The sequence below is a fragment of the Littorina saxatilis genome, linkage group LG2, assembly GCF_037325665.1.
Source record: "Littorina saxatilis isolate snail1 linkage group LG2, US_GU_Lsax_2.0, whole genome shotgun sequence".
NCBI lineage: Eukaryota > Metazoa > Mollusca > Gastropoda > Littorinimorpha > Littorinidae > Littorina > Littorina saxatilis.
Window position 1 is genome coordinate 23605766 of NC_090246.1, and position 13626 is coordinate 23619391.

At 40.3% G+C, this 13626-nt stretch overlaps 2 protein-coding genes across 2 annotated transcripts in view; both read left to right on the forward strand.

Moving 5' to 3' along the window:
- Positions 1–63: 63 nt before the first annotated feature.
- On the forward strand, positions 64–11860 carry LOC138958535 (COP9 signalosome complex subunit 4-like). The gene is made up of 11 exons (XM_070329733.1): positions 64–165; positions 1915–1994; positions 3374–3525; positions 4764–4867; positions 5633–5786; positions 6775–6925; positions 7537–7621; positions 8476–8561; positions 9138–9253; positions 10793–10877; positions 11239–11860. Exons 1-11 carry the CDS (start codon positions 83–85, stop codon positions 11364–11366), a joined length of 1224 nt encoding a protein of 407 aa, XP_070185834.1. The 5' UTR covers positions 64–82; the 3' UTR covers positions 11367–11860.
- Positions 11861–13603: 1743 nt separating this feature from the next.
- The window catches only part of LOC138958537 (uncharacterized), a 10599-nt gene continuing 10576 nt past the window's right edge, over positions 13604–13626 (forward strand). The window contains exon 1 of the mRNA XM_070329734.1: positions 13604–13626. This exon is cut by the window's right edge and continues 348 nt beyond it. The gene's annotated coding sequence lies outside the window, so the exon portion shown is untranslated.

Sequence of the window (13626 nt, forward strand, 5' to 3'; positions counted from 1 at the left end):
CTTTATTTATTTTATTAGTAATATTTTAGTCCTTTACCCTGCAAGTATTTCTTTACTGCGGTATTGGTTTCTATTGAGGAAAATGGCTGCTGCTGTGAAACAACAACTTGCTCTGCTGGCAAATCAGTCTCATTCTGGTGGTTCCCACAAAGATGTCACAGAAAAGTGTGTTGCTTCGTCTGTCTTTTTCATTCTGATAACATGACAGCTTTGACCTAGGCTATATATATTCTTGTTCAAAGCAATGCAAGAGCCCTGCATTACTTTCAGTTTTAGATTCGCTTTCATTTTGCACTTGCAGACTTAAGAGTAAGAGTCAAGACCACGAAGATCTGATTGAGATATTATTAGAATATTTAATTTATGGCTTTTTACTGATTAAGCCCCTTGGAAGTGACATCACATATTGAAAGAAGGCTCAGCATTCAGTGTAACGGACTAAAGAGCGTCAAAAATATTGAATTCTGGGCATGTAAATCCTTTTGAGAAATTGCGTCGGAGCCTTTTGGCGATTGGTCAATGTAATTTGGAGCCGGACTACAACATAATGTCGGTCACACTTGAAATTAACGCTAACATACGAAGTAAACGGGTGCATAGGGTCAGTTGTCAACTTAACTACCTCGAGTGAAATCGAGAGAACGTACAATACACAAATACGAACGGAAAAACTAGGAAACTGAGGAGCGACACATGCTCGAGAACTCATGTGTAACGTTCGAAGTTGAACATTCTATTTTCACCCCAAAGATTGTGTGCCAGATTAGCTTAGTGGTAGTGTGCTCGCCCACGAACCCGGTGGTCATTGGTTCAATACGCATAGCTGGCAAGAATATTTAAGAAGTTTTTTTTCTTTCATATTTCAAATTTTTTGAAATTTCTGAACTCGTAATTCTTGTATTTTATTTATTTTAATTACTTCCAAAGGTTTGAGTGATGTATTGAAGATCGAATTTATCGAAGGGTTGTATAATTATCGAGTACCTCTGGTGAACGATTTCCCAGAATTACTCAATCTGTTTTAAGTAACGTCGGCTTTTGGGGAAATCCCGTGTGTCGAATGGTTGTTGTCCACTTCTTGTTTAATCCAGTTTTGACTTAGTTATAAACATATTAATAATCGAGATATTGTGGAATGTCTCTGTTTTACCCAGGCTGTAAGTATAACTGTTGTGTCCATCCTAGTCCACTTCCAGATCCTTGTTAATTAATCTCGTATGATCTCATAAGAACCGAGAAGATAGTGGCCATTGTTAAACGAGGAGAACACACCTGTACCAGGAATGAAAGCATCCCACTTGAACACACAAGCTGTGTCTCCGTCTTACACTTTATTGTATGTAAAAACACAACAATGACAACAGCAATCATACTTATAAAACTGTTTTATGGCTAGCTACGCAAGAATTAAACACCATTGGTTGATACTTAAAGGTCGTCTGCACTGGTCGGTTAACAACCATGAACAGCCAGTCAGTTTGGCAGCTGTGCGGCTGCCATGTTTTGTAGCATAGCGAGCACCTTGAAGGTATTCTCGCCTACTCTAGCCAAATCCTAGCGTTTCTCGCGGCACAAATTTCCCAGGAAACTCTACTTCCTCGCCCCACTCACTTTACTCGCCAAATCAAAAATTGTTATGTAAAGTTTCATGATGATCTGTTCAGTAGTTTTCTGGGAATCTTTCTACACACACACACACACACACACTGACAGTGACATACACACACCAGTAGCAGCCACCGTCTTCTCAAATCCCAGTCTATCTGGAAGCATTTAGTCAAACTTGACTTGAAAAGTGAGCAATTTGCAAAGTTTGCAATAGATAATTTTTGAAATGAGAGGCTCCAGGCTTTGAATGTAGTCCAGTTAACCTAGTTTCACTTTCAGTATTTATTATTATGTATGATGTTGCAGGTACAAAGGAATTCTTCGAAGTATCATCCAGATGTCGGGAGAAGAGCGAGTGGCATCATTACAGGCCTTTGTTGAAGCTTGTATGTTTTTTGTTCTTCATGTTTTACCCTCTTCCTTAATTACATTCCTTGAACAAGCCTGTTTCTCTCAGCCCTGTTTTCCTGGCTATCTTGACTTTTCCCTGCTGTCCTTAACAATTTTTAAAGTATGATTTTGTTTTTACTTTTTACAGACTGCTCTGTTTTTAGTGTGTGTGTGTGTGTATGTACAGACAACGCCGCTTACCTCGATCTCGTCAAGGCCTCAAAAAAAGTTCGAGGTATTCGAAGTTCGTGCTATCCGTTGGATAGCTCGATTTTTCAAAGAAAGACTTCGAGCTATCCGAAGTCGAGGTAAGTAAAGGATTTTTAGTGATATAAAGAAGGCTGCTGGCCGGGACCAATGGTTCACTTCGACGTATCCGAAAAATCGAGGTAAGCAGCGTAGTCTGTATACACGAAGTTGACCATCGGCGCTTCTCCCAGTGCATGTGATCTACTACATTGTCGTCATTAGCACAGCCCTGTGACGTCATATTATAAAGCGTCATTTTTTTCTTCTTTCTATTTGAGTGTCACAGGCACATGATTTACGTGTTTTTTCTGCACTGAAAACGCATGTGACGAACGGGCAATTTGATTGGGTTAGCGACTTTTTTGGCGGGAACTATTTTCCATGTTTTCTTTGCGAAAGATTTCCTTATCTCTTTGGGGTAAGCTTAACGTAATCTTATGACGTTTACATATGTGCGTCACTTCTCGTTTGACGTCGTATGCAAAAAAAAGTCTGTGAAGGCCGCAAAATTGGGAGATCGAGCTAACCGATGTGATCAAAATAAGGTGGGACCTGGGCATGAGATCGAGCTATCCAAAGTCGAGGTAAGTGAAGGAATTTTAGTGATAAAAAGAAGGCTGCTGGCCGGGACCAATCGTTCACTTCGACGTATCCGAAAAATCGAGGTAAGCGAGTTCGAGGTAAGCGGCGTTGTCTGTATGTGTAAATGGACGAACTCCGGAAATAACTGGAGGGTTTGTATTGGATGTGAAAGAGTGAATACTCTTTCGTTCAGTGAGGCAAGCTTTCTACATGTGCTCCTTGTCCACATGTTCCACTTTGAGACACACCACTCACTAGTGACCTATAATGTCATGTGGGCAAGTTTAGATTCAATACAACTAAAACTAAAAGCAAGTCTTTACTCTTTCACAAACCTGACAGTGTTATTCGGAACATCGTTTATTGAAGTGCTAATTACAATTTATTGTAAAATTATTTTGTGCATGAGAATTTCCAGCAGAAATTAACAGGTAACGCAAAGATGTCTGTTAACAAAAATTGTTCACCTTAAAATTACAATGTCTGAAGGGGACTATGTGAACATAGTATGGCTAATTTCACTCTGGTTTTGTTCCTCGCACAGTGATAAATGAGAATGTGAGCCTGGTGATCTCGCGCCAGATTCTGAGTGACTTTTCCGCGCAGTTGGAGCATCTCTCTGACCCCGACGCTAAGGCAGTGGCACACTTTACTCTGGAGAAGATTCATACTCGTGTCATCTCCTTCGAAGAACAGGTATACAGTGTTGTTGCCAGCTTAAGAAGACAATAGGTCATTTGGACCTCCCTAAAAAAAACCAATAGGTCCAAATGTCATGGCTTTAAAAAAACAATAGGTCCAAATTGTACCGCCATACCTTTGATACATGCAATGCAAAATAACTTACAGTCCGGAGTTAAATCTATCTTTTTACGCAAAAATGACAATAAATCCATTGAACAATGATAACACTTTATTATCTGATTCTCACAGAAATTAGTGTATGGTGCTCATTTGCTGACTTGCAACTTTTAGCAACTTTTGTTTTGCAACATTTTTCAGGCTATTCGCGTTTTTCCCTATCCTTCTTATTCTGAACCTGTTTCAAGTCCTTTGGCATTGCTTTGATGTTGCTTCCTAGTTTTAATTGTTCATAAACTTTGCGAGGAGAAAGAGCCTGATATTCCTGGCCTACCCTTTCCAATACAGTGCCCGGTGTGCGAATGTAGGGATCCAGCCTGATCTTCGCATTACCATGCCGTAGTATTAATATTGATGAACTTTCCGCTGTTTGCGCCGTTTTCGGTAAATAGGTACACCGGCTGGATCGGGTATTTCCGTAAACGCAGCCTCGAGTGTCAATGACGACAAACACGGACTCGGCACCGAGTGCATTTTCACTTGTAACGAATATGAGCATTTCGATCGGGGTTTGTTTTCCGACTTTGCAACTCCCATCCCATTCATTGCAGACCTTGTCCGCCTTGTACGAATATGTATCGGTCAGTTGACCACCAAAACGTAAAAACTATCGGTCCATCGACCGGACAAGGCTAGGTCCAATGCGTCAAATCGGAAAGGAATGCGTCAGAGACCGAGGCCCGGTCAGCAAAGAGCATAATTGTAAAGTTATGATGTTGCGCTATATAAATGCTCATTTATTATTATTATTATTATTATTATTATAGATTTTGTTTTAGTTGCTGTCTTTCTTGATCATTAGGGTTAACAGGTGTGAGGTTATCATAACTGTTTATGTTTGCTTGTTAGGTGTCTGTTTTTGTTGTTCAAGACATTCAGTGTGCGATGTATGGCATAACTCAGCGATTACTCATCCTGAAATAAATATTGCTGACAATCTGCCAGAGTTGCAAGATGCTTAATATTTGAGTGGAAGTAATCCAGCTGTTAGCTACACTCCCAGAACTTTATATGAAAAAGGTTATAGTACTTATCATATATGGATTTCATGCTTATCATTGTTTTTGCTGTAGGTTGCAGCAATTCGACAGTACTTAGCCAGAATCTTTGAACGAGAGCAGAGCTGGAGAGAAGCAGCAAACGTCTTGGTTGGCATTCCTCTTGAAACAGGACAGAAGTGAGTTTTCATACCCTGGATTTGCCTGCAGTTTCGTCATGACTTATTCCTCTCTGCGTAATTGTACATTTCATGGGGGCCGGTTAGCTCGCTTGGTAGAGCACTGGACCCGTGATCCTAAAGTCACAGTTTCGAATCCCGGCAGGGACGGACACAGGTCAACTTTATGTGCAGACTCAGAGACATTATCCATGTCCCACCCCCAGTCACCACCGTGGCACGTACCATATTTTGGTCGTTCTGCCATAAGTGCAGGTGACTGATTACACCTAAACACGCACACACCTGGGTAGCGCCACTCTTGTTGTTCTTTCACTGGGAGAAAGGGACTAGAATTTCCCAGTGTTGGGATAATAAAGGAAATGAAATGAAATGAAAAATGAAATGTGTGCTGAAGTAGTTGTTTACTATAACTTTTTGGCCAGCATCTTGGTTTTAAGTGTCATTCTTGACTAGAATCAAGCATTCATCTAATGAACTTGGCCAGGGTCATGCAACAGAGGGGAGTGCAATCCTTTTGAAAGACTTGTTTTTACCAGTGCTCGCTTGGATGCACATGCCTGAATGCTTGGCTGCATGAGAGGAAAATGTTAACCCTGAAGAGGGCTTCACGTTTTCAGTCTTGAAAGGCCTGAATTTGAAAAGCATACTTTCATTTAATATTAATTTGGGTTAGATGTGTGTGTGTGTGTGTGTACATGATGACACTATGTTTTGTGTTAATTTCATGTGTTATTTTCCTGTTTTATTTTTTTCTGCGTGCAGGCAATATTCCACAGACTACAAGCTGGAGACATACCTCAAGATTGCTCGCCTGTACCTGGAGGATGATGACGCTGTGCAGGCCGAGGCTTTCATCAACCGAGCCTCCATCCTGCAGGCAGACACTAAGAACGAGGAGCTTCAGATACACTATAAGGTATGGGCAATACATTAGAAGGTATGGTACATACACCATAAGGTATGGTAGATACCCTTTATAACTACATGTATAAGGTATGGTAAATAGACTAGAAGCCTGTATGGTAAATACAAATTTGTTGTCAACACATTTGAATGTCATCATGTGTCCTCTGCTTTATTCACAGTAATGTGTTTACTTTTTCCCCACTACACATATACCATGTGCACACAAAACTTGTTGGAAAAGAATGTGGGGAAAAAATGCAGCAATTTTTCTTCAATAGACAATGTGCGGAAACCAGCAATCGCAGCGAATAACTGACTTTGATGTGTATGTTATGCAATGTTCACTCGATATGATGCCTTATTCTTTTGAAAATCTGCACATTGGAGCCACTATTCACAGACGATGACTGAAAACGCCTGTTTTCCATATTCCCTTGAGCTCAGGCAAAACCTGTTGTTGACTATCACACGGGGCAAGCAATCGTTCACGCAACAAATCGTAAACGCCGCTGGGTTTTTTTGGCTTTTTTTTTTTTAAGAAATGGGGTCATATCAATCAGACACTGCACAAAATACACATCGGAATCAGTTATTTGCTGCAACTGCTGGTTTTAACTTGCCAACCATGTGTTATTGTAACCGGATATTATTGCTCGCTGTACACTCTTCAACAGTTATTTCCGGAAAATTTGTATTGACTTATACATTTTGCACATGTGACTAGTACTGGAATTTTGGTGAGTGATATGGCTGTTGGGTGTTTTTTCCTGAAAGAAATATGTGAGAGCGATACTGACTCTTACTTGATTAGATAAAGAGGGGTGTGCACGCTTGTGTGTGTGACTGCGCGTATGAGAGAGGAATGAGTTGTTCTGAACTATTTTCATGTTTTATGACTTTTTGGACTAGGTTGAGTGTCTTGGTACATGTATCACTGAATTCAAATCTCCCGGTTTTTTGATAGCCAGAAATCATTTGTGTGTGTGCATGTGTTACAGGCATGCTACGCGAGAGTGCTTGATTTTCGACGCAAGTTTATTGAGGCAGCTCAGCGGTACAATGAGCTGTCATACAAAACCATCATTGCTGAGGACGAGAGGCTAACTGCGCTGAAGAATGCTTTGATTTGCACCATCCTGGCTTCTGCAGGTATGTTAACACTTTTTACCCCACCTATGTTGACCCTTTTTTTTTTAGCTGAGACAAGCTGTGCTGCAGCAGGTCACTCGGAATTATAGTAGCTGTGTAGAAACTGTGTATAAACACGCTGGAATGCAGGCGTTAGATCGACGTTACAGGAAGCAACTGAAGCTAACAGTCTGAGCGAATATATCCGTACCTGGTCAGATAGAGCCAAATGAGTGGGTACGGATATATCCGTACTTGGGAGACGATGAGTTAAGGACAGGAAGGGGGCTAAGGGCTGGTGACTTGGGGATGGTACTCAAAGGGTGAGGATTTTTCTCTCTCATACAAGTCCATCCCTGTTTTTGTTTTTTTAAATTTAATTTTTTTTTCAATACTGGTCCTTCTCTGTTGTGAGCTCTGGTGTGAGGCTATTCTTTCTTTCGTTTTTGAGTCCAACCTTGTGACATTGTCTTTTCAGAAAGTCTGTTGAATCTGTAGTGCTTTCCTCTCTTCTTTATCTGATATCTTGATATGCCTGCCAACCATCTATCTAGTTTTTCATCACACTTACACAAGTTATAGTCGCACACTGTTTGTTTATGATATACTAAATGATGGATTTCTATGAACAGGTCAGCAAAGATCAAGGATGTTGGCAACACTGTTTAAAGATGAGAGATGCCAGCAACTGTCTGCCTTCCACATTCTGGAGAAAATGTGAGTGCTGAAGTTTTGTTGTTGTTTTTTTGCAAGTAAATGGGACACTTGCTGTCATACTGAGAGCATGATCAGTTATACTATACCACTAACTATTGTGCTGATCTGCTTTTGTGGAGCTTTTTTCAAATATTAAATCTGTGAAAGAGAGGAATAAAGGGTTGGCGGATTTTCAGACTTGATGTTATTTATGAGCAGCTCTCCAGTCCTGTGTCCTTAAAAAAAATCAGTGTTATGTATTTATGATAGCTGATTCACCACTGTTAATATGTAAATCTAAACAACGAAGTGACTGTGGTAAGATGAACAAAGTTAAAAAACAAAGGATTACTGTACTCACCGATACAAAGACGACACAAGACGATTACGAATTTTCGTTCCTGGAAGCTTCATCAGGAAAAGAACACAAAAGACAACAAAAAACGTGTTGCGTCTGCTTTTTGTTGTCTTTTGTGTTCTTTTCCTGATGAAGCTTCCAGAACTAGAAGTGAAAATTCGTAATCGTCTTGTGTCGTCTTTGTATCGGCGAGTACAGTAATCCTTTGTTTTTTAACTGTTAATATGTGTCAAATTAGGGAGACTAATACTGTTGCGCTTATTTGAATATAATCTCTTTCTCTTCTTCCCTCCCTCTTTTCTGTATATATTTGTCCGTTTTAGAATCTGTCCCCCTGACATTTGTTTTCAATTAAGTTACTTATTTTTTTGTTTCTTATCATTGCCCTCTTCAGAAAGGAAAAAAGCCTGTATCAACAAAATCATCTTTATTCTGATTTCTCTGAAGTCTGAAGTTTCTCTTTCTCCATCTTTGTTTCTCATACATTAACTTCTAAGGCTTGTAATTTGGTCTTTAGGTACCTGGATCGAATCATTCGCAGCAGTGATCTTCAGGAGTTTGAGGGGATGCTGCTGCCTCATCAGAAGGCCATCACTGCTGATGGTCAGTAACACTTTGAAGATGAACTAGTTTTGTCTTTGCTTAGATGCAGTAGCACATGAGTGCACGCAAGCATACACACAGTCTCTGACTTACTCGTGTGGACCTTTATGTGAAGTAGATCTATTCCCAGAGCATTTGCATGAAATATTATAACTATTCTTTGGTGTGCCCAGAGCACTTGTATGAAATATTAGAATGATAACCATTTGAATGATTTGTAAGGACATTCTATTTTTTCTCTCGCACTATAGCGGTATGCAGTGTGTGGTGTATTGACATGTATTCTTTGCTCTATCAAATAACATGGGGAAGGGAATGTTCAGAAAACTAGAGAAAAAGAGAGTTATTTGTAACCAGTCTATGCTCAGACACGCACACGCACACACACACACACACACACACACACACACACACGCACACACACACACACACACACACACACACACACACACACATTTATGTGAGATTAAGAAGTACATAATACCAATGTTTATTCAGCTATGTGCATTGAGAAATCGTGCACTGGATTCCTCTGATCATGACTGGTTAATGTGGCTCAACATGCTGTTGCTTCAGGTTCTACCATTGTGGACCGTGCAGTGATAGAACATAACTTGTTGTCAGCCAGCAAACTCTACAACAACATTTCCTTCACTGAGCTGGGTGCTCTCCTGGAAATTCCACCAGCAAAGGTAAGCTGCATCAGGATGATGCCAGTACAGTCGAACCTGTCCATAACGACCACTCCAGGGTCTGACCAAAAGTGGTTGATTATTATTATTATTATTATTATTGTGATCATTTTTATGAGCCCTAGGCGCTTACATATTAATTTCTGCCATTTGAAATGGAATTTTTTACAGACAGACAGACAAACAGACATTTTTTACACACAATATATAACGCATTCACTTCGGCCAGTAAAGCTCAGTAGCCTATTAGGCGAGCATTCACCTTTCACGGCCTTTATTCCAAGTCAAACGGGTATTTGGTGGACATTTTTATCTATGCCTATACAATTTTGCCAGGAAAGACCCTTTTGTCAATCGTGGGATCTTTAACGTGCACACCCCAATGTAGTGTACACGAAGGGACCTCGGTTTTTCGTCTCATCCGAAAGACTAGCACTTGAACCCACCACCTAGGTTAGGAAAGGGGGGAGAAAATTGCGGCCTAATCCAGGGTCGAACACGCAACCTCTCGCTTCCGAGCGCAAATGCGTTACCACTCGGCCACCCAGTCCCTAGATTATAGACAGGTGATCGCTTTGAAAAGGTGAATTATATGGTAAAAAGCCTCATCTGGGATCCTTTGAAGGAATCGTTGTGGGCAGGTGGTGGCTTGAGAGAGGTGGTGACAAAGGCAGGTTTAATTGTATTTCCACATGGTCAAAAAGTTTCTTCTAAGGCCAAAAAAAAAAATTGTCTGTTTAGGGTAACATGACCAAAAAAAGTAGGGTCGGTAGGTAGGTAAAGTTTTTTTGTTTTTTTTTTGTTTGTTTTGTGTAAATGCTATGTTGGCTGAACATTCACTTCTTATATTTGATGAATACATGTTTCAAAACTAACGTATAAATAAAACAGAGAGAAAGGGAGAGAAAGAAACGCCAAATGTCTCTTTTTAGCATTTTTACCTTTTTTTGTTGTTGTTTTTTTTGTGAAATCAAAAAAAAGTTTTTGGGTCGGCGCCAAATCGATAGGGTCGGTCGGGTTACCCTAAACAGACAATTTTTTTTTTTGGCCTAAGTACATTATCCTCCCCCCCACCCCCTCCACTAAGCTCCAGTTCTGCATGTTTATTTATTATTGAAAGGATTCTGTGTCAACAATGATGAAGTGGAGCTTAATGTCAAGGTCAAGAAAACCTCATTTGAGAAGTGAGGGTCACATCTTTAGAATCAAGGATGCAAAAAATGACACCAGCATACTTTACATTGTGAGCACATTGCAGAAGTGACTTGTGAGTTTTAATTTGGGCATCAAACAAGACAAATATGTTAGTCGAAATAGAACAGTACAGATTTCACATTCATCAGTGACACACATTTGTGTATAAATCACTGAACGGCAGCCTGAAACTGTTGAAGAAGTGAGCTGTACTTGGCAGCCTTTACGTGGCTGACAGTGATTCTCAAGTGGTGTAAAAGGCACACCATGGCCAACTGGAACTTGTGAACATTTGTCAGAATGTCTCATTATGAATTAAATGGTTTTTTATCACATTTGTTGCAGGCTGAAAAGATTGCATCGCAGATGATCACAGAAGGGAGAATGAACGGATATGTGGACCAGATTGACTCTATTGTGCATTTTGAAGGTAACCAATTTTGTTTCCTTGGATAGAAAACAGTGTTTGCGGAAATAAAGGATTTGAGGCATGACGCTCTAGTAAGTGCAAACTTGGGTTTCCAAGTATTATTTGCTTTTAAAATCTTCACCGGAATTATATTCTCACAGAATTGGTTTATAGTCGGGTTTTTTTTCTCAGTTTCTGGGGAGTTTATTCATTAAGTTCGCCCTTTTGAATTTGGATACATGTTGTAAAGAAAATAACACTTAAAACATTGGAAGCATAAAGTGTTTAAGGTTGCAATAGATGTGGTGGTGTGAAGTAACTTCCTGCTAGAAATTGTGAGAAAGAAAATTCACCAATAGAAAAACTTTCCATCTTCTTGCAGCCCGAGAAACACTGCCCATGTGGGACCGGCAGATTCAGAGCCTGTGTTTCCAAGTGAACAACATCATTGAGAAAATCTCTCAGACCTCTCCAGATTGGTTTGCCAAGGCCATGGAGAGCCAGCAATGATAGTGCTATATATAGAAAGAAAGGGAAAACAAAGCTTGTTCTTTGTTAGTTGCTTACATCGGTTGTGTGTGTGTGTGTGTGTGTGTGTGAGAGAGGAATTGAGAGAGATAATGTGTGTGGGTGTGTGTGTGAGAGAAATAAATAAAGAAAGAGCAAAAGAAAGTTGTGTATAGAGATTGTGTTTGGTAGGGTGAGTGATGTGTTCCCAGAGTTAGAAACTGTAATGAACGAGGGAACTGGAAGGTTATTATTTCCCGCAGTTTCAGTAAAACTGTGACTTTTCAAATCTATTCATATTTTTGTTGATGTATTATTTCAAGAATCTTGAAATTGAGTTTGAAACATCTGCATGTTCTTTTTTTGGTATTTATCATTGTACTTTTTTATTTTATTTTTTATTTTGTATGAATTTTGTGATTTTGTTTGCACTGGTCAACAAACTGATATTGAATCAGAAAGACTGAGAAACTGAATAAAACTGGTTGCAAGGATAATATGCGTTCATGTTTGTTCTGAACTGTGAGTAACAGCATGAATAAGCGTGATTATAAAAAAAATTTAAACGCTTGCAGCTATTCATACCTGTTTTTAAACAGCCATCTAAAGCCATATTCCTTCTCCAAGCAAGTTTAAATAAAGATGTCCAACATTTCTGTCTTGAAATTTAAAACTAACTGTAGAAAAACAAAACAAATGCAGATGTTGCAGTAACTGGCACAAGATTGACCTTTTGTGTGACGCATGGACATCTGAAGGGCTATCGCTGACACTGGTATCATTTTACACAAGTGATTAGGCCCAAAAAGCAGCCTCAAAGAAAAATTTCCTCAAAGAGAGACTGATTTTTGTTTGCTTATTTTTAATTGTCAGCTTTCTTTCGCAGGCACACACACAATCCCATGTTCCCAAAGACATTTCTCTGCATGCTCTATCTAACTCTCTCTGTCTCTCTCTCTCAACTCACACATACTTACACACACACACACATGGACGGACAGACGAAAAACGATATTCAGAGACGGACACACGGACAGGCGGGCTGACCGACAAACACGTACGCACTCACGGACCCCCACACACCGGTACACATGCATGTATACACACACACACACACTTTTGTCTCTCTCTCTCTCTTTCTGTCTGTCTCTCTTGGTCCCTTCTCCTGCTCGCTGCGGTATCGACCTTGACCTTAGACGGTAATAAACAGCTGAAAGCAGCGACCGAGGAAAAAAAGAGAGTTGTATGTGTTCTGCGCGAACTTAGAATCCGGTTTCATTCTAGAATGGACCGGGTCCAGGTTGGAATTCTAACCCTGCGCAAGTACAGGGGTGCCATTCTAGAATGAAACCCTTGAATAAAGGGGGCCGTAATGTTTGTAGGTAAGACAGAGTTGTCTTCCCTTGAATTATCTCCACCTGCACCTTCCCTTTGATAAAATGGGGCTGATTTGTCTACCCCTGAAAAAATCCTTTGTCATGTCAAGAAAGTTGACACTCCTGAGTACGCAATAAACAAAGGCAGACCATAGCAAGGGGGACTACCAGGGCGGTATTGTTTGCAGGGCAGTTGTTTTTGTGATGAGAGCCGGTTGCGGCCGCTTGCAATGTCAGCGCTTTCTCCCTCTCGGAAATGTCCGGTTTTTTGACAATTTTTTTGACAGACAGACAGACAGACAGACGGTCAGACCGACTAACCGACAGACAGACCAACAGATCGAGGACAGAGTGAGTTATAGAGCTGTTGTCACAGGTTTTAAAAAAAGTTGACATTATATCTTCACAATTCAGAAGACCAACTTCATGTATATGAATAAGATTAAAAGTTACAAGCGAGATCGGCAAAACACTGTCAGTCCGGAAATTTCCGTTCGTAGCGATCAGTGCTGAGTGTCTCTCAAAATCGTAATCACTTTCAGAACATCACAATCCCAATTCACGATGTCTTTGAGTAAAGTGTAAAAAAACCGGAAAAAAACCCCAACCAAACACACAAAAAACAAAAACAAACCGGAAAATCCACATTTGTGGCTTTGGCTGTGTGATAGTCTAACTGAAATGACTATTCCAACTTGGACCCAAATTCCAACCTTGCGCACGGCCGATTCTAGAATGGACCAGCAACAAGGGTTTCATTCTAGAATGGCACCCCTGTACTTGCGCAGGGTTAGAATTCCAACCTGGACCCGGTCCATTCTAGAATGAAACCGGATTCTAAGTTCGCGCAGAACATGTGCAACACGAGGATCTGGATCTGGATAGCC

Excerpts from the sequence above, each read along its gene's own strand:
- LOC138958535 (XM_070329733.1), top strand. The coding sequence starts at position 83 with ATGGCTGCTGCTGTGAAACAACAACTTGCTCTGCTGGCAAATCAGTCT. Across the intron at positions 1,995-3,373 it reads ACAGGCCTTTGTTGAAGCTT|TGATAAATGAGAATGTGAGC; the intron begins GTATGTTTTTTG and ends TTCCTCGCACAG. Across the intron at positions 10,878-11,238 it reads CTCTATTGTGCATTTTGAAG|CCCGAGAAACACTGCCCATG; the intron begins GTAACCAATTTT and ends ATCTTCTTGCAG.